General features: G+C 43.5%; 1 protein-coding gene across 1 annotated transcript in view; it reads left to right on the forward strand.

Annotated features, from left to right (window-relative positions):
• Positions 1–22,057, forward strand: part of fam172a (family with sequence similarity 172 member A) — a 156,251-nt gene that overhangs the window by 13,355 nt on the left and 120,839 nt on the right. The window contains exons 5-6 of the mRNA XM_035166498.2: positions 7,373–7,438; positions 8,840–9,031. Coding sequence (XP_035022389.1) covers positions 7,373–7,438; positions 8,840–9,031 — 258 coding nt within the window. The remainder of the gene's footprint in view (positions 1–7,372; positions 7,439–8,839; positions 9,032–22,057) is intronic.

Here is a 22,057-nt window from a genome sequence, read left to right on the forward strand (position 1 = left end):
ATCATACAAATTGCAAACAAGACAAGTGTGGACATTTTGTGTGAACCCAAGTGTGAACACGACTTGATCTTTCATCTGCCCTGCTGATATGAGTTTAAACGTACATCAAGACCTTCTGCAGCCTCATAGTCACCGTTTTTAACAACGTTGTTTACCAACAGTCTCAGAAAGCAGAACAGTGTCGTATGTTCAGCCCTTTAGATAAACAACATTAACCTACAAGGGATGGAAGGATGGATTATTTTGGTTGACAAAGTGCTATGAATAAAAAGTCACGCGGCACAGTCATGAAATGTTGCGTCAGCTCCACATTGGGAGCCATAGAGACAGGCCCTCGTACTGTACATAAAGCACCAGGAGGCCCCATACCAGCCGTGGACCATTTTGTTGGAAAGCTAATGGGATGTCTCTAAAGACAGACTATAAATGACAGCTGTCTGCCCTGATTCACTGACTGCCATCGCGTCTCCATTCCCAAAACACTTAAACACCGCTGCTGTTGCTTCTGCTGAGAGCAGGGAGGAGGAAACAGACACAGTCAGACAAAAATGGTTGCAGGGTGTAAGTGAGGTGGATTAGAGTTGATGAAAGAGAAGGGAATTGGACAGGGATGGGAGGGGGGGTGCAGGGCGGTGTATTAGAGAGAAGACAGGAGGGCTGGTAGTTACAGCACTGGCATCTGTCACTACCGCCGGCACCCACTGTGGCATACAGTACTTTACTTTGAATTAGCCCTCTGCCGGCTTCTCAGTTAACACCTGAGGAGGTCATTACGACGCCATTAGGATGAGTAGTGCAGGGAGGGCAGAGGAGTGAGCGAGAGAGAAGGATATCTACGCTAAGTGTAAACAGTCCGTCTGTCAGTCGGAGAAGTTTCTCTTCCCTGGAGAGCCTTCTCTCCTCCGACGGAAGAATGACAGAGACCTCATGGGAACCGCACCCGTCTCTCTCCCTCTCTTTGTTTCCCATGTGGACTGACAGATCACAAACTCACAACAATGGGCCCTGTTTTAATGCCACTCTTTGTTGCTACAAGGGTCCGACCTAAAATAAACAACCTTTCTATTGCCTCGTGCTGTCTCTCATTTCTTCAGTCTGTCTCCGAGTTCGCTTTCGCTGTTGTTGCCGCTGTTGTTGTGCTCCATTGTTCAGGGGGATTTTCTTCTTTTTTTCCCCTCTTCCTTTTTCTTCCTCTCCTCTATTCTCTGGAGAAGGAATGCTTTCCTTGGTGCAGTCAGTGATACGGCATGGAGCAGCTCTTTCAGTTTCATTATATAAACAGCTTTGATGCCTCTTCTTCTCTTCTCTGGTTTCTCTGGCTAAGTGGCTTTTGAGAGGGCTCTGGACTAGTGAGACAAGAGATGTGCGTGTCTGTACACGGGTTTCTCATACGTGTGTATGCTCCATGCACTGCTGACTTGAGTATAGTTGTGCACATGACTTGACACTGGGTGACAGATAAACCAGTGTTGGTTCATTGGCCCCAATATGTGACTGAAATCATATTATTTGAACTCGCATCCTCAGAAGGCCTGAAAACAGCTCTGTACTAATGACTTCTGATGCTGTTTAATTTCTTTCTTTTATTGGTTGATGGGTGCATTCTCAGTTAAATGCCACCTTGACACATGCATAGACTTGATTTTCCACTTTTTCTATATTTATCACTATTCATAAGTTGTATATTTCACTGTGATTGACGTGAAATTGCTCCTAAAGGGTCTTAAATGTATCTCAATAAAACTTACCGCGACTCTGATAAACATCTGGTCATGTTTCATGGTCATCTCGAAAACTGTGGTTTCAGATCATTGCTCTCGTCCTCCCCTGTAATTACTTCACCGCTGCCCTTGATGATCTCACCCTTTACCCTCCCTGCCTCCCTCTTATCGCTCCCCGATCCCTTTCCTTCTTTTCTTAACATATTTACCTTAGTCTGTTCCCTCTCTCCTGTTTCTCATCTCCTCATCTTTCCCTCCTCTCAATCTATCCTCCTCTTCCTGTCCAGGTTCTCTTCCTCCCTCCCTTTTGTGTGTGGGTGTGTGTGTGTGCGTGTGTGCGTGCGTGCGGGAAGAATCATATCCTTATCGCCTCAGGTGTGGTTTGCCAAACCAGGCGTGACTGTTGTAATCAGTGGGAGAACACAGATACACACACATTAACTGACACATGTGCAGTGTGTGCACACAAGAGGTGGGAGGTCTTTCTCTCTCAGCAGTGTGGAGTTTAAAAGTATTGACTTGCAGCCACAACGGCCTTTGGCTTGGTGTGCGAGTGAAGGTGCTGATGAAGAGATTGTTGTGGGGATGACCAGAGGTTTGCTTGGAGTTGGTACCGCAGCCCACCCACTTATCAAAGACCACGTACTGTCCGTTGCTCCTCGTCTCCTCAGCTGTTCACCGCAGTGGGATCTGGCATGACACTCTGGCTCCTGGGGATTACTTCTCCACCTCTCCCATCTTTCCTCTCTCTTTTCCACCCACTGAGCCCTCCTCTAAGTCCCTTCCTTCCTCCCTGATCCCACTCGTCTTGCTTCATCACCACAATGCTTCCTCTGCACAAACAAACCACAGACACACAGATGACCTCAGATGCAGAAGCTGTTTTTTTTCAGACTCTCCCACGATCGCTCTCATGGTCATGTAGAAAACTTTGTTTGAGAGTTCATCATCATCAAGTCGTCCTGATCATTGTTATGTGTCGGTCTCGGCTGGTGTTTGGAGATGAAACTGTGCAGTTGGGGACTGTGGCGCCCACTTTTCATTAGATCTTACATTTCAGATTACATCTTAATAAATTTAAATACAGCAGTGTTTCCAGCCGCTGCAAAATTGCTGTCCTCACTCCTCATTCTCCCACTGACCTGCGCTCACTTTACACGTGAACAATAAACACAGACACTAATCAGAAGTTATTAGGACACGTGCAGTACTTGAAGTTTACTTTGTGAGTTTATGAGACATGCATTTAAACACAAAAAAGTCCAACCTTTTGCACGCAGTCCACCTGCCACGCACAACACGAGATGAGACGTGCACAGCCAGGACATCAGGGTTAAAGTGACCGGAACGATCCGGATTCATGATCCGACACAGTCGATTAATTATTAAATAGATGTGAGGGTTTTTGTTTGTGTGAAGAGCGACTGAGACGGGCCGACACACACACACACACCTGCAGACAGGAGAGAAGTTCTTCCCGCAGATTATGACACAACTTCATTGTTGCAGAAGAAGCAACGCCCCCTTTATCCAGGAACATTATTATGAATTCAGCAGTTTTTTTTTAATAAAGATCAGTTCAACGTGTGATGATTAGAAAAGAGCAGAGGCGCTGTGCCTGGATGCAAGGGCGCTGCCAGTGGGGCCACCGGGATACAGTAAAGGCTACAATCAGAGTTTTCACCACACAAGCCTTAGTGCATTGATGTGAAATAGTCAAAATAATTACTTCACTACAAATCTTTTGTAGTGACATGAATTTATTTATTTATGTATTATTATAATAATTATTATTATTATTATTATTATTTGGGGGCACTGTACAGTATGGGATACTTTCATGATACACCCTGTTTTCAACCTTCCAAGTTGTGTTATTTTCTTTTTTCTTTTCAAATAATTTTAGATTCACTTGATCGCCAAATGCATCTGCTTAACCATCACAGTTAAACAGGTGTGATAGGTCGACAATTACAGTTTTACTTAACTCATCGAATCACTCTCAGACTTGAACCCATGTGGTGCCATTGTTGTCAGCAACAACAATGGCACCACATGGGATAATATTGTCTGGAGACTTGAGAAGGACTATTATTTAATTGCACAGCAAAGGGCAAGGGTACAATAGGATTAGCAAATCATTTTTATCAAGTCAAAATACATTAGCAAGAGTGGGACATAAATCAAAAATGATGGAAATGTCCAAATCCTTCCTGTAAGTCTCAGTTTTGCTGAAAAAGGTGCAGGCGAGTCCCTCAGAGCTGGTAAAAGATTTGGAAAGCCAAACTGGAGTGACTGTTTCATCTCAAACAATAAGATGCACTAGAGGATGCACACAGAAGTGGAATGCATGGTTGTCGTCCACACAGGAAGCCACAGCTGAAGCAAAAGCACAAGAAAGCCGGTTAAGCCGTTGCTAAAGCCACGCTGTCAAAGGCGAAGACTTTTGGGAATCCACGCTCTGATCTGATGAGACCAAAGTTAATCTTCATGGATCTGATGGTGTCCAAAATGTATGTTGTCGCAAGGAGGAGTTGGGGGGGGGGGTGTACAGTGAGAGGTGCATGGTCACAGTGAACTAGGGAGTTAGCAAAGTTTGAATGGATGAGCGTGGAAGATGAGGGAGAATTGTGCTTCATTGTTGCCATCATGAATTAGTAGATTTATTTGAAAGGGAAGATGTTAGCCTCTCTCCAAAGCCTGGGGTTTTCAACATGACACTGACCTAACAGGATAGATGGGGCAGTATGTTGCTAACTTGTAGAATCGATGCTCAGAAGGGTCCCCGCAGTAAATATACTGACACTGAGGAAGAAATAGTTCTTGATGTGCAGAGGGGATGGACTCATTTGTATTGTGTACTAAATTTGTTGCAGATAAGGACCTAGATGCTTTTATCTTTTTATATCCTTTTCTGTTTGTCTCTCTCACTCCCGTTCCTTTCCTCTTTGTGTGTCTTAATATTATTTTGCCAAACCCACTCCTCACACTACACCTATCGTCCACTGCCGACAATGCGGGCGCTCAGAGTTGGTTCCTGCAGGCATTTCATTAAAGCGCAAATAACACATTGATAATTAGGTGACAAAGGGGTTTTTCTTATTGTACTGATCAGCTGCTGAGGCGTCGTCCTCGGAGGCCCACACAGAAGGAGGTTGGCTGTGTGTGTGTGTGTTTCTGTGTTATATGTCTCTGCCCTGACTCTATCACTTTGATTCTAAAAACAAAAACTTGATTTTCTATCTATTGAAATACTTCCATCGTCCCCTTTTCAACTCTTAGTTTTTGAATCTTGTTTGCTGAGAGGAAAAGGTCATCTGGCTGCCGTTTACATGAAGAACTAAAAGAGATGCTCACATAGCCGTATACGTACACTCTGGGATATTAGATTGTTAATCATGATCTGCAGTATCCTTTTATCGGTGGAAATGAATTTTCACGTGGAAACTCTCACATTCTTTCCAGCTTTTCCGCTCTTGTCTTGTTCCCCATTAGTCTCTCTCCTTCTTCTATATCAGATGTTTCTCGAGCCACCTGAGGCACTGAACAAATAACGTAGTGCAAATGAAATTTCCTCTGAGGCTTATTGATGTTATTAAACACTAGCATTCTGAGTCCCAAAATCATTTTAGTCTTCATCAGACTGGCTGACATTTTAGGGAATTAGCTATTGGAGGCTGGCTGGGTTCGGGTGTGGTGGGATTGTTCCCCTCCTCTACCCCACCGCCTCCTCGTCCCAGGGTCAAATGGTAGAATCGATCATCTCATTTGCTCTGCCTGCTGGCCTTTGATTGGCTGTCCAAACGATAATACTGTCTTATGTCTGGTGTGTAATGTTTGTCTTGCATGTTCTTCTTTAAGCAGTAAATAAAGTTAGCATTTAGTTTCTTTCAGGCATAAAAGACCGCAGCATTATTCTGAGAGATTCACAGTTGACTTTCAACCAAATGTCGCTCTTTTTGTCTGACCTGAGGAGTCAAGTTGCATTTGGCCTTTGGTGGTCCTTCATTTTCTGTGTGAAAAGTCATTTATGTAGGCAATTGTCTTCCACCTTTTAAGTTTTGAAAGCAGAAATATTCTCCAATTGAAATCATTTACCAAAAAGAAAGAAAGAAAATTTGAATAGAGTAGAATTTGGTGGGGAAAGATCAAGGGCACTGGGACCTCACGGAACCCATTTTTGTGAACATTTTATCTTAAGAACGCCTCTCGAGAACCTTTCCAGTTGGAAAATCCCCCCAAAACTGTTCACTTATGCTCACAGATTAACTGATTAGATTTGGTCAAAAGTCAAGGTCGTGATGGCCTCACAAAACATGATGTTGGCCTTTGTCACTTGAATTCAAAGATGAATTGATTAGATTTCAGTAGTCTAAAGTCATGGTGACCTCATATGAGAGTAGGAAAAAAAATATAGACTGAAACTGCACTGGTTGGGGGGAGATACACAACAGGAGGGCAGTAATTCAAATTGTATTTTTGTGAAGATGTTTGTAATGAACCATCTCTATTACATTTAGTAGATTTCTTTTTACCTGCTTATTTAATGTCAATGGAATTTTACACTTTTGCACACATTGAGATCTGCTCATCATCCCCCTCTGTGGTGTGAGACATGACAGTCCCTGTTTGATCCTTGTTTGTTTTTTGGGGTCAGCAAGTTGGTCGGTCTCTGACTAGAGAGCGTGACTGGGGCTCGGACACGCTCTGTAGCTGTGGCGCCACCGCTGGCCTTTCGTTTTCCTGATTTGGTGCATCTGATGCTTCAAAAGCCACACAGAGTGAGACTTCACAGCAGAGCACGACAACATGTTGCTCAGGTCCCCCTTGTGGTCCATCCGACCGACATTGTATTGTCGCGACATGTACAGGACACAGACTCTGTCATTGTACGTGTTTGGGAAACATTATTACGACAACAATGGCTCCAGCGCAGCTCGCAGCCAGTGGCCATGTGTCCTGTCATCTGTTATCACTCTTTAACTCCTCTGGCTTTCTCTCGTAACTGATCACAAATCTAAATCTGTTTCACAAAGTGCTTCTCTCTGTTCTGAGCTGAGAAGGACGCGGGGAGGAGAAAAGAAGGAAAGAAAAAAAAATAAGGAAAATGGAAAAGAGAGTTGTTAATGTCACTGAACCATGAAAGGCTTGGCCCGGGGTTGGAATGACTCGGTATACAAGGTTCTTTAGTGCTGTGGCTGCGGGGATAAACATAACTTACATCAGCCCTTCGCTTGTACAGGAGATTTCCTCTCCTGGCACTTACAACCTCAACGCTAGCACTGCACTGTGATTCACACACACAGACACACACACACACACACACACACATGCACAGACACACATGCAGACACACACGGCACAATCTGGACCCTTTCAAGTAGCTCATGTACACATGCATACACACAGACCAGAGGGCAAACGAGGGTTTTGAATGGTATTTTTTATTCTGTTTGTAAGCATGACAGTTGTTGCTATTACTTGTTCACACACACACACACACACACACACACACACACACACACACACACACACACAGCTTTTGTTGGATGAATTTGTATCAGCAGCAATATAAAAACATTAATTGTATTATAAGTGTAATGTCTGACAATGTGTGTGTGTTCTCTGTCTTTTTTTTCTTCTCTCTCTAGATAATCACCCAGTATGTTTACGAGCTGTTGGAGAAAAAGTGCAACATGACTAAAGCATTCCTGCCAGTAAGTACCCAGAGTTTGAAAAGAGGCATTTTCCTCTTTCATTTACGCCCTTGAAGATTAAAGGGAGTATTAAATATGAAAATTGACGTAAATGCTTCGGCTTCAGAGTGTGATTATATTGAGTCCCCTGTTTAAAACAAAAATAATAAAGAAAAAGGGGTTTGCTAGGAGTCAGCTCTTCTCATTTCCCGATCAGTCTTTGTCTTTTCCTTTCTATCTCCCTCTCTCTTTTTTTTTACCCCCTCCTCTGCTCACATCTTTTGTGCAAAAGTGTCTCCTCAACAAATTAACTGTATTGTGACGTGTCATTTCAAAGGCGCAGAGGCACAGCATGCTGATGCTTAATCTGTTTTGCATTCATTTGCACGGAAGGGGACTTTCTCAGCCATCACGGAGTTATTCTTTGCCCGGCTCATCCCGGCTCAGAGCACACACTTGATCCCTTTTATTTGTTGCTGGAAGCATTTTTGTCTCTTTTTTCCCTCCCTTCCCTTCCATCCCTGCTCCCTTTTTCTTTCTGTTCATAAAAGTTGTGATCATTTTTCAGGCTGCGTTTACAGGGATGTTAGGCGGCGCTGGTGTTTAGAAGCGCAGCAGAGTTAGCTCCTGCGCTAACAGTGTCCATAAATCACTTAGCCAGGGACTCAGCGGCTTTCATTAGCCCCCATACACTTTTACTGGTTTATCTGCCTGCCCTATTTATCTCATTATTCCTCTGGAAAATTGCTCAGTTCTGCCTTTCTGCTGCCCACCCGCCTGCGAGTATATGGCATTTGTGTGTGTGTGTATTTGTGTGTTAGTGGTGGGTCCGTCCACCTGCATGGCATTGAACTTGTGACCACAGATTTTAAGAAGATTAACCGCAGCCAAGTATAGGGAGAGAGAATGAGGGAGCACAAGAGAATAAAGGGTAAGATTTTCTCCCCCACTCGGCTGTCTTTGTCTGCTTGGATTAAGTTCGTGCAGCTGCCACCCGTGGCTTTTATGGACAGTGTTTGTCTCCTTAGAGATTCTTCCAGGCATACTTGGTGGGGATGCAAAGACTCATGGGAGGTGGACGGAGTGCATGCACCCACACAAATATACTAAAGCTCTCCCTCCGTCTGTGTAACTTTGTGCCTTGGTTTTAATCTCACGAAGGCTGTTTTCTGATCGTGGTTATTGATGATTCGTATTGATGCATATAAGTTTTGTTAATTACAAAGTACACAGTAGAGTGCACTGTTTTTCCCTGAAGTCATAAGAAAATTATATATTTTTCTTAATTCATTTATTTTCAGATTATTCTTTGAATCAACAGAAATCAAAGCTCTAATTATAAAGTCAGAATTAGATTAGATTTATTTTGATTGACGTAAATGTCAGTGACACATGGTAACTACTGTTTCCCTGGACATTTAGGTGGATGCCACAGACGATGAACCCACCAGTTTCATCTACCTGAGCCCGGATGCCTTGTCCAACCCGTCCAAGCTGCTGGTGTTGATTCAGGGCAGCGGCGTAGTGCGGGCCGGTCAGTGGGCCCGTAGACTAATCATCAACCAGGACCTGGACTCGGGGACACAGATTCCCTTCATCACCAGAGCCATAGAGGTAGGAGGCACAACAAAAGAAGTTCAAGCTACTTTGTTGAATGTTGAACTCGTTTTCTGATGTTTGATTCCAGATGTCCCTTTTTTCCTGTTTTCTGACTGAGTTCACTGAGGACACTGAACCTTTTTCTTATTCTTTTCATTCCTTAGCAAAGAGTATAAAGTGTGATACATCACTGGTATGTGAGGTTGTGTGTTTCTCTGAGTGGAAAAAGTAACCACTACCACAGTGGGAGTGGTGGTGTGACAAGTGTAATGCACATTGTTTATTCAAAGGGCAGCCCTGAATGTTTGAGGCTTTGGAAGCAGTTGTGGCTCAATCAGATACGGGAGTGTTGTGGTATTTTGTGTTCTTGGAGTTTTGAGTGGGATTGTGGGTAGTTTGTTGTTTCCCTGTGCTTTTATATCCGATTTTCGGACTCATCAACTCAAGTCAACTGACTTGAACTTCAGTGTACAGTTTACCCAAGCGTGGAGTGTAAAGGAAACTTTCCCTGTGTCAGCTGATAAATGATATGAAGCTGAGCAACTGCAGCGCTCCGCATCGTCATACGATAACAAGTCCAAACCAGAACGGCATTCAGTGGTTCCTTTCTTAACTTCTGCACCAAATCTGACATGTTCCCGGACATATTTTCAAATCAATTGTCCTGTCAATAAAGGTGAAATGCCCCAAAATATCTTTTAAGAAAAGAAAAAACCCTATCTCAAAGTGTAAAAAATTCCTGTATCCACCTTTTTTCCAGATCTGTGCCAAAATGTAATGGTTTCTTTCTTCGCCCATGTCCTATCCTTCCACCAAGTTTCATGGAAATCCCTTCTGTAGTTTTTGCATTAAATAAACTAACCAACAAATAGACAGGGGGTGAAAAATAACCTCAGACATTCATCCTCATGGGTTCAATAGAGCATCAATTTACATGTAAGGGTACTGTGCTCAATCTAGAATAGTCTTGTTTTGTCTTGTTTATGAAATGATGCATATTCCTCAACATTAATTGAAGGAGAAAACATCCTTGCACACGTATCTATGATGCATGATTCCCATGTAGTCCCGTGTATTCATGGGTGGCTGAGTTTCGAAAGAGAAGGAGATAATGTAATATAAAATATAAATTTGTTTTTCTTTTCCCGACACTCTGCTCACACACGTGTATACACATGTGCGTCAGCCAGCGAAAAGGTGTCTCTGACTGTCTCCTTCTTTTCATCCCCATCTCTCCCCTCATTTGTCAACGTGGCCACGACTACCTGTGTAATTTCATCAGCCTGCTGTTCAAATTGACTTAGGGGAGATCCCGCTCTCCCTCTCCCCCTCGTTCCCTCTTTTCGTCAATCAGAATGCCATAAAGACTTTCACTGCTGTGTAAAGCCCCCGCCTGCCGCGTACAACAGTTTGGATTGTGTGTGCGCGGGCTCGTGCGTGTGCTGTCGGATGATTCAGGTTCTCTCGAAAACCCTTCCACCGTCACCCTTGCTGGCATTACAGTTGTGTTGCGGAGAGCCAAAGTGACAGCTTAGATATAGAGAACATGGCGTGTGTAGAGGAAGTGCTGCTCATTCATCATCGTAAACAAGAAACCGTGTTCTTACACACTGACAAATCATCATCCAGGCATTTACCGCACACAGGCCTTGTACCCTGTGTTCACCGGAAAGACGAGCGCAGACGTTTGCAGTCAATTCATCCTGTCTCCAGCTATTACGGGCATGTTTGTGGTTTGTTATGTCATAGCATGTAATTGGTGTGGATGTCTGGTGTGCGTGTGAGTTACAGCTCCTCTAACATCTGCAGAGAGGTGTTGAGCTTTTGCTTGTGTTTGTATCAGACGGTTTTAAGGATTAGTTTCCCTTCAAGCGGAGAGGGAGGAACTAATCTGTGATGTCATGAGGACGATGCTGCACATGCATCAACAGTAGCCATTATAGTTCTTTTAATGTGGTATTATAAAATGGAAAATGCTCAAGAGGTACAACACATGACTTAAAATGGCAAATTAGGTGATCATACAGTCATGAAGTTTTGCTGTTTTGAGGCTGAGAGACATGACAGACTACACGTTGCTCCCCAAACAATCCCAGTTGGCTGTCTTTTATGTCATGTGTGACATCACGGGCTGTTTTGTGATTGGAAAAGTCTCTGCTCCACAGTTCCATCTCGTGACACTGAAATAATCATTCCTCATTCGCTTTGTCATGTTTGATCTGTTCTGGTGGAACGCTGTGAGCTGGGCTCCTACAGGTCAACATCACCGAGCTGACAAAACACATTGTTCCAAACATGGAAGTGGTTTTGTTATGACAAATCAAGTGTTAATCAAGTGTGCGTCACATTGATTATTTCCGAACCCACCTGACGCTCTACGACTACAAGTGGGCTGACATAAAATACACCAACATCCATATTCTCTAAGGGCAGTTATTCTGGCTATGTTTAGAATTTGACATGTAATAGCTGCATGTTTCTGGTAGTTTTTTTTAACATTAATGCAACTTTTCACTCATCTTTTATTCATTTACCCTCAGACATTTCATTTGGTTATCCCCGATATTTAGAAACTACTAACTACTCATTCTGACAGATAAGTTCTATGTCACTATTTAAAGATACTGCTCTTTGTCTGTGAAACAGCACAAAGACAAACATATGCATAGAGGTGTTTCAGTAGGGATTCATTCATTTAAATGTATTTCAGTGTTTATAATGAGTGCCTGACTCTTCTGTAGAGTGGCTTGCTGACTCCCAGCTTGTGATAATGTTTCCCCTCATAGAGGAAGAGATGTGCAGCAGAATTGGTGACGGCTGGTTGAGGTCTGAAACTTGGTTCCATGTCCTCCTCTGTACTTTGAGAGAGGAAGCAAGCAGAGACACCATTGTTGTTTTTGTGGTTGTCTTTACCACAAGGCAGTTACATTTAATGGAAGTAGTGTAACAATCACTCAACAGGAAACTATGTGGCATCACTGTCTCTCTCCACCTACACATATAAGCCACAGTTGAATAAAATGCAAACTTTACAATGACTTCTCCAAAGCAATTCATGACTAACTGAGGAGGAGGTTGATGAACCAACCGAAAGAAATACCCACTTGCTGTTAGATACTGCTCTTCAGTGTTGGCATACTGCGATGTGAGACTACAAGTGGAAAAGTCCATCAGCCAAACTGTCGTCGATATGAACGTTAAAGGTTTAGTCTGAGAACTCCTTTGTAAACGGGCCATTGCAACGGCCTGGTTCTATGTAGCTATATAAGAGCAACATTTCTGATTTGCAAATTGATTTAAGTGCAGTCTTGGGTAAAGTGTTTTATTATGTTTAGGTTGGACTCCAAGAATCCTTTTTTCCCCCCCGAGTGCAGCTCATGTGAAGTTACTCACAGGAACTTGTTTGGAAATTCAAAGCCTGAAGCGAAGGGTCAACTGGAGTGCATTCGGGGAAATATGGTGGGAGCTTGTGGCTTTGCAAAACAAACACACTCACACAACAGATCATTTGACTCAGTGCAAATGTACATCTGTCGTGTGTGTGTGTGTGTGTGTGTGTGTGTGTGTGTGCATGTGGTGTTAGTCTTTGGCGTGTGTGGGCTTAAAAAATTCTTAGCCATGTTCTTTAAAGGCTTGAGTCAGCCTTTCCTCTCTTCCAGCGGGATCACCGCTGCTAATCAGGGGGATTGTGGGAAAAATATCTGATTGTATTAGCACACATCAACACCCACTCAAACAGTCACGTTCTTGGGTGAATCTCTGGGCAGCCTGAGTCTCTTACTGACGATTTACATCCCTTCACCTGTTTCTGCCTCCTGTATCCACCACGTACCTGTCTACACACACATCACAAATTCAATCCCGGGCAGCACCGGCCGCGGTTGCGCCGCGGTACGGCTTGCTTTTCCATTCCACGCCCATGTTAACAGATTAGAGCTGCCACACTGGCTGTGGTTCAGCCACGGTTCTTCTATAGATTTTGTCATGGCCCTTTTCAAGGCAAACCTTATGTAAAATCCTAGCGCTGGCAGTAGCAGCTCCACAGCTAAACCGCAGCTGGCGTGAACAACTGACATCCGCGACACCCAGCTGTTCCGTGGCGCAGCCGCTGCCGTCGTGGCCCGGGCGTTATGATGAAGTTATCTCATAAGTGACATTGTAAAACAGGTTTCCCAATTACCTGAAGGGGAGACTTTTAGGGGACTTCTTGACTTCAAACTTTTGGACCCATATGTTTAAGGTGGGGTTTGTAAGTTGTTTCTGAAACACTTTTTTATCTTATTTATTGAAATCCTCTTCAGGTTCTGATAGCCATCAATATATAAAGTTTGTCTGAAAATACAAAGGAACCTGTGGCCTTCGTAGGTCTGTAATAAACATGACCAATAATTACATTTGGACTGAGTGAAATGATGAAATGATTGGCTGGGGTATCTGTCTGTCAATAGACGACCTGCCTGCCTGTGCTCTCCCTTCGCATGACCGGATGGGAAGACATGCACAGCTGAAGCAGAGACGATAGCCAGAAGTTTGTGAGCGAGTCACAGAAAAGTTGGCTCCTAGAAGTCTTTAGGCAGTGTGCATGTTCATTAGTTTTTGGAGCGTAGCTTTGACGAGAGGGCCGATGGGAGGGGGTGGGATGTATCCACTGCATATTTCCGAAGTGTAGCCTGCTCTTCCTAGCGTCTCTGTGCGCAGCATCCCTAGCTTTAAAGATAAAGTCTGAAATATATACACGTGGACGTACACACACAACACCTCAAATGCATCACACTGGGCAAAGGGTATGATTGTGATGTTTAGCACAGTGTAGTAACACCAAGTTGAGGGAAATGTGTGCCTGTGTCCACAGGCCTCATGCATGTTGTCTTGAAGTGCATATGTGTGTGTCTGTGTGTGTGTGCACATGGAAGTTGTGCTATTCCCATAGCCTAGAGGTAAAATGACAGGTGAGAGGAGGTTGCTCAAGCAACAACCAGTGAGAGGGGAGAAGAGGAGGAAAAGAGGAATCTGAGATGGGGGGAGCGGGGTATTGGGAACTGGGTGCAGAGAGGGAGAAGGATTATGATTGGTTGGAAGAGGACAGAAGAGGAGAGGAGTGGAGAGTGGGATTGAAGCAGGAAGAGAGAAATGAGAGGAGGACTAGGGAGTGACTGCAAATGGGGTGGGACTGGCAGAGGACAGACGGGAGTATAGAGAGAGAGTAGGCAGAAGGCAGGCGTCTGACAGCTCCACTACTGGGAGAGGGCCTCTTAATGACAGCTTATTCCTTCATGATTTCAATTCCTGACAGTCGACAGGTCTGCTTGTTGCATCATGGCAGCTGTATCATTACCTTCTGGCCCTGTCACTGCTCTGCATCCTGAGACTGAGACGGTGGAGGTGGAGGGTGGGTGCTTCTGGGATGGGGGGAGTGGGAGGGAGAGGGAGAGAGAGATGGTAGATTGTGGTTTACAGTCAGAATAATTGAGGAGGGAGGGAATATTGAAAGGTGGGATCATTAGTTATAGTAGCTGTTGGAGTAAGAGAAGGACTTTCAACAAGTCGGTGGCCAAACTGAAAGAAAACACTTGAATGCTGCTCTGAAGCCGTAGCTCTCCTGGACCACTTATCAGGCCAAGAAGCCAATGTTTTCCGGTGTCGCTTTTCATTTCCTTTCTGCAACTCCTTTATATTTCCTCTTGATTTCTCCTGCTGTCTTCATCTGTCAGTTTTGTAGGCAACTGGCTACTCTTAGAAAAGTTGTCCTCCACAAGTTCTTCAAAATCCAGGCTTTTTTTAAATTTCCAGTGACTTTTTTGAAGAAGTGCAGTTGGAGGTGCAGTTTTTAAATATGGTCCAAAGTCGTCAGATTTATTTAATTGCATGAAACTTTGTGGAGGGGTGGGGCATGACCAAAGGAAAAACTCTTTCAATTTTGGTTTGGATCCAGGATTTTTTTTTCACTTTCTTTAACATTGTGTGATAAGGGCGTTTTAAAAAATCGAATTCCTTGATTTCCCAGAGAAGATTTCAAGGATCTTGATTAAAAACATCGGGCATATTTTAGTGCATTTTATTTTATTATTAAATAGTACATATGGAGGCAAACACATAGCCACACAAAAAGTATTACACTTTCCTCAAGACTGACTTCATCTAATTTATAAATTGCTATTAAATACACAGATCTACCTTTTCTCCACCTCTCTCTCTCTCTCTCTCTCTCTCTCTCTCTCTCTCTCTCTCTCTTTCTCTCTCTCAATGGTGAGTCAGGCTCGACACTGGAGACCCACTGGAAAGAAAGAGGGGGAGTGGTGTTTTCAAAAGTGTGTCAAAAGCCTAGGGGTTTGTATCTGCCCAGAATTTCAATGGGAGGCTGAAAGGGGGCAGCGGGGCAGACAATCTCAAACACAGAAATCCTCTTTTAATTTCTGTCATGCCTCCCCCACCGCTTCCCCTCATCCCCCCTTTTTTTTCTTGGAGCTGGATGATGTCTTGTTCAACGTCGGCCTCACACTCTCACTTCACACCCTGGCATCCTCCTGTGTTGTGTTGTGTTGCGTGGCCGTGCTGTTAGATTTCTCTCTCTCCCTCTCCAATCACCAGTCTTCCTCCTCCTCCTTTCTCATTAGTTCGTCTAATTCCCCCCGAGCTGTGAGTTAACCTGTGTGTGTTTGTGTGTGTGTGCACGTGAGTGTGTGTGTGTGTCCCAGCGATAACATTGTATGTGTGTGCTCAATCTATCTTGGGGCATCAGGTGGCTACAGAAGTCAGACACATATCATTCTATCCACCTAGCCAGGTTTAGCCAGAGGATAGTGTGTGTTGGCGTGTGTGTGTGTGTGTGTGCGTGTGTGTGTGTGTGTGTGTGTGTGTGTGTGTGTGTGTGTGTGTGTGTGTGTGTGCACGTGCGTGTGTTTGTAGTCTGTGTAAGGGTCAAAAGATGCTCTGCCTAGCCATGGCCTTGTAATAGTAGCCCTGCAAGCAACACCACACACACACACACACACACCTCCAGGTGGGTCCCAGCACATCCCGGAGCACAGATCAATGCACTTGACACCTTCAAAGGCAGGTGTGGGGCCTGGACTTGCTCTGGGGTTAAACCTCTTTTAAATAGCCTCCCGTGGGAAGGCTGCTGTCAATAACCTACCATAATTACCGGGGCCAGGCCCGCCAAGGGCTCGGCTGCATGGGCCAAATTAAAAATTGATCAGAGGGAGAGAAAACATTATTTTGTGGTGGTATTCCCTGTCCTAACAGCAGTGCTGCTGCCGTATGCGAAATCTCATCAACTGAGGTCCAAGGTAGATATCTAGAGACCTATTTATCTATCTATCTGCCCCCCCCACGACCAGATGAACAATGGAGGACTGTCCCTGTTGTAAAAAAAATATTTGCATATTGAGTGCCTTTAGTGTGCACAGATCTGTGTGTGTGTGTCTCTGTGTGTGTGTGTGTGTGTGTGTGTGTGTGTGGTGTGTGTGTGTGTGTGTGTGTGTGTGTGTGTGTGTGTGTGTGTGTGTGTGTGTGTGTGTGTGTGTGTGCGTGCATACTGTATGAGCATGCAGCTGATTGTTATGTGCTCCAGGTAATCGTACATCATCTGCTATCCATGTAGTGTTTGTGTGTGTGTTTGTGTGTGTCTGTGTGTGTGTGCACCTTGTAGCAGTGTATTGATTGTGGTCTCATTGAGTTTCTCTTGGCAGGGAGCCTTTATTTGTCGGTCCGAGAATGATATGAAGAAGACATGTTCATCCTCAGGCTTCCTCTTGGAAAACACACTGACTATTGTTTCACAAGACGCTGATGAATGAGAAACTGACAGTTTACAATAGGTTTGAAGTATTTACTAAACACACTGTCGGTCATATCACTTGTTGTTTTTTATATCATTATTTATATATGTCATTAGTGTAGGACATGTTTCTTCCCATTAAATATTAAGCCCTATTTTAAAAGGATGTTCTTTTGGGAGGTCCCGTCTTTAATGTAATTACCACTGGCGTCTGTAATTTTCATCCAGCTCAAATCTGCCAGATACATTATTCACGCAAAGTGCGTAAAGTGGGAGCGTGCGTTTTGACATTTCATATTTGGGCTAAGAGCAGAGATTCATGTGCAAAACGCGGCAGATTCGATGGTGTTGATAAGTGTTGATTGGCCTATATAAACACAGGAAGTGTTGATTTTAACACTATCAGAGTTACAGTAAATTAAGTCTGGCAATTTCTTTTTCCTTTGCAGAGATTATTTATTTTGTACAGCGTGCCCCTGGATTTACACACATAGCACATGCAAATTGCATTAGAGGATTGCTCCTCTAAAAGTAATCCAATTTGAAAAGTGTGACTTTAAACATTGCGCTTCAGATCAGTTGTTCCCAAAGTGGCTGGTGTAGAACCGCGGGGTGCCATGAAAACTGGCCAGGGGACGGGGCGAGATTTGTTTCCAGTTTTTGTGTTTTTTCAATAACAGTTCCTCACACATTTGTCACAGTAAACAGACCTAAAAATGGGGATGTTAGATATTCATTATGATATTCTGATTATATCCTTTGAAAGGTTGTTCTATCACTGGGTGAAATGATTTTTTTTAAAAAAACACGTGTAGGTGTAATAGTTTGTCCCAGTAGTTTACAAACACTCAGAGGGAAGAACAAAATGTATTTTCTGCGTGGGTGTACATTATATTAATATCTTCACACGTACTGTATAAACTTTGTAGAGCGTTACAGTGAACGCCCACATTTAGAACGGCTCTGGTTCCATTGATGTTTAAATTTTTTTTATAATAACAGTTGTAAGCATTGGAAATCATTGGAAAAGTATTGGAAAGTGAAAAAAATAAAGACTGTAGGTATATATTTTAAAAGGGAAGGAACTACATATCCCATAAATCATTTTGAATGATCCCTTCCCGATTTTCAGCACGCTTCATCTTGAATTGAACCTAGTTATTAATACAGTGTGTGTGTGTGTGTATATATACACTATATTAACAACAGTATTAGTAGTTTGTATTTATATAGTGTTTTATATAGTGTTTTATATAGTGTTTCATGTACAGGAACCTAGTGTAGTAACGTTGAGCGATCCAATCGTAGTTGATCCTAGCCGACATGATTTTCGCAGTTGTAGTAAACATTTCCATGGTAACAGCAGACTTGTACAGGAGCATATAACATTGTTCCACAATCTCCAAGCTGCTGGTAAATCTATCACGGATGGTTACACTATTATGGCTGATAATCAAAATCTCTGTTTAGAAAATGAGTGGGATTCTTACTTCTGTAACCACGCTGTTGCTTGTGTATATATATGTACACTGTTGAGAGTTTGTTGTGTCATTTTCCAGGCTGCTCATGCTGCCATGTTGCTCGGGGGCTGAGAAAACGGGAAGAACAAGAAGATGAAAATCAAAAGAGCACAAAAGAGAAAGACTTTGATGTAATTGTGAAAGATTATTTAGGAGGGTACATTTATTAACCCACGTGTGATAATTGACTTGATGTTTTTTTGGGATTCAACACATTATACCATCAAAAAGGCTTTGTCTCTATGCGTATGTGTGTGTGTCTGTGTGTGTGTGTGTGTGTGAGGTGGGTAGTAGGTCATTTGCAGCTGCAGGCTGTGTGTGTGCGTCCCAATGGGAAGGTCTTGTTTAGTCTCTCTTCCAGAGGCCCCCAGGCAGTGTGTGGTGGATACCTCTTCACTCTCTCACTGGGAACACTCATCTATGGCCCATACACACACACACACACACACACACACACACACACACACACACACACACACACACACACACACACACACACACACACACACACACACACACACACACACACACACACACACACTCAGAGAAATACCCCGCATGTTCACTCTGTGATGGGCTCTAATGTAGCATCTTTTACTTCTTCACCTGTTTAAATGTTGTGGATGATGCGTCCGAGTTAATTTTACCTACGGACATCAACACACAGATGCAAAGGCTCTTTCATCCTCCTGTAAATTTCACATGTATCCTCCGTCTCAGCAGGTTTGCCGAGGTTAAAGGTGTTTGGCTGTAGACACCGCAGGAGGAAATTGAGTTTTGCTAGGGGCAAGTGGCGAGCACATAGGTGACACTGCATACACTACAGACACTATACACCACACACACACACACAAGCGCACACAATCAGCCACTGAGCATCTCTCAGGGTCAAAGTTGAAACCTGCTTTAAGCTCTCCAGCGCCTGTGTGATGCTCCAGGACTGTGTGTGCCACACTTTGATCGATGAGAGGAACCTCGGCTCCTAAATAAGGGTTACCGGGGTTCTGGAGGGGTACACCGGGGTTAGAGGCAAACAACAACAAATCTTTGTGTTAATAGTTTTAGTGTCGCCTGTGTGGTTAGAAATGAAAATAGATGCTGAAGGGCTGCTCTGTTTTTCAGTTGTTTTTTATTGTAACAACGGGAACAGCTTTTCAATCGCTCGATGACTTATCATACTATCATTATGTAGATGATAAGTAATATGAGATGTATTTATTTGATGCTGCAGTTTGATCTGTGTTTACCCGTGTATGTTAGTGTCATGTTGTCATGTAGTTGTCTGATTTTGTGCGTCGCCCCTCTCTGTATGTGACCAGACATCAACGGTTGGAATCTTTATTTCAAGGCTTATCTGTCTTTTGAGACGGGTATTGTCCTGGATTTGAAATATACATTTGAGTACATCAGATCCTGGCAGTGACGGCGGCGTCTCAGTGTTTCAAGACGTGCGCTTTTGTGTTTGTGCAAGAGAAAGAGAGGCGGACAATGAGGAGGGAGAGAGCGATTGCATCAGCGATCAGATCTGTCTGCGGCTCCTCTGTCTTCTGCAGCTCAGTGGGTCAGTGGGTAACCGTGTCTGTATATCTCTGTGTGCCCTGTACAAGAGGAGGCATCATAGAGCTTGGGTTGAACTTTGGAACAAAATGTATGACAGGTAAGCAAAGAAATGTTGAAGGTGCAATCTGCAAGTGTGAGAATACACTGCACTTGTTGTCCGTTAATAAAAGCTACAATACATGGACACGCACACACACATACATATATGTACAAGAAAAGGCAGCACACTGCTCTCATTGTTGCTTTACTTTTTTTCTTTTACAGGTATTTACTGTTACTTTCCGTAGAAGTGTTATGATTTGTGATCATCTGTATTTCGGTAAAGGAAACAGAATTTTTATTGGAGTGTAAAAATACTAAAGGAATGTCACAGTGAATATTATCGTTCTTCAGGTGTGAAATTCATGTCAATGTCAGGTGTAAAACCCTCGTTTGGCTAAATGTGCCTGGTATGATGCCACAAACAACAACCACGCAACACGCGTCTATAACCCATTTCCTTTTTCGGCTACTTGTCTCTTAAAGTTTCATCTGTGTCAACACCAACCTGTGCATGTGGTCTGTGTCCCCTCCCCTTTATCTGGTATTACCGTGCTCGTGATAGGTGTTATTATCCTGCTGTATGCTGACAGCCTATCCCTTAACCCTCTTAGGAGCACACTATGCTACGCTTGGCTGACTTGTTTGCGCTGATGTCAAGTTTTAGTGGTTAGCAGGCAGTTACCATATGCCACTGTGCTGCTGTCGCCCCCGATGTCAGTCAAACGAATGTCAACCTCAGCTCAGAACACAGAACGCCGTGGCGCGCACACCCAGAAACACGGCGACAGTGACGAAACACCCGCACACAAACACACAAGTCACTCACACACACATACAGTGCACGAAAGTAAACTTGCCGTAAAACAAATGCAGACACGCTGTTGTGAGAATAAAAGAATCCCAACTTGTGCCATGATAGAAATGTTTGGTCCTGCTGACATGCAGCTCTTCATCAGCTGACTGAGGGAAGCAGCAGCATCTGCTGTGGTGCTCAGAGTGAGAAAAGTCACGACTGTGAACACATCAAGCCAAACCGATTCCTCAGGACGCAGTTAATATTAACACATACTAGTTCCAAAGTCTGACTTTGCTCTTATTCTGTTATTCACCTAGTGATAAGTTGATTTATGAATGAGTTTTTAGTAGCAAAGCTAAGATGAACTCTTGTTTGTTGCCAACTATGTTTATACCAATGCATGAGCAAGCCAGGGTCACTGCTTCTGGGTGCTGAACTCTAGTCTTTGCCCCTGATGGTGAATCTTGTTCTGTTACATTCAGTATAATTTAGTAAGCTGAGCGCTCAACTTCGTTAATCCCAAATGTAATGGTTCTGATATAACTGTCAGTACTTTCGATTTCATTCTGTAAAGTGTTTTCTTTTGTCTTGTTTTTTTTGGTCAACGATTAAATGGGCAGTGCTGCCTACTGAGAGCAGAAGTAGTTAATGGTTTTCCTTATTGAACAGAAAATCTGTATCATGTTTCAGCTTCTCAGAGAGATTGATAAAAGATTCCCGCTATGCACAAATACACTTTGTAACCAAGACTAATAGAACAGAAGTTTACTTTGACAATAAAATCAAAGTGTAAAAAAAAGGTTTATAAATAAATCGGGATGATTGTCCCAAACCAAGATCAAAACTTCCAGATGTGGCACAGTTTGATGGAAATTGCTTCAGAGAGATTTGTCCAAAATGCAAACTAACAACCACATGTTGGGGACAGGTGCACGTTTACACACACGTCCACAGTTCAAACACAGAGACAGAAACACAAACACACGTCTGCCCATGAACTGAGGCTGTTTTCTCTGATATGTTTTCATATGTGGTTTTCCCAGAGAACAGGATATTAGTAGAAATACAAGTTAGAAGTGTGAGAGTAGTTTTTCCTCGATTTGTGTGCGTGTGTGTGTGTATGTGCGGGTGCGTGTGTGTATGCAGCCCTATATATTGTGTCCTTCACTTACCTGATAAGTGTACCTCCCCTGTCTTCCGGCCCCCTCCCTCTCTTTCCTCTGTCTCCACCTTGAGATGTTTGTGGCTGTTTTCTCGTGTTAACAGAGCTGTTGTGTTTTGCTTGGCATTCAGAGAGGGAATGTGCGGCCCTGCAGCTCTCTGTTCATTTTGACCTTCTTCAA

The sequence above is a fragment of the Hippoglossus stenolepis genome, chromosome 9 (genome assembly GCF_022539355.2).
Source record: "Hippoglossus stenolepis isolate QCI-W04-F060 chromosome 9, HSTE1.2, whole genome shotgun sequence".
Lineage (NCBI taxonomy): Eukaryota > Metazoa > Chordata > Actinopteri > Pleuronectiformes > Pleuronectidae > Hippoglossus > Hippoglossus stenolepis.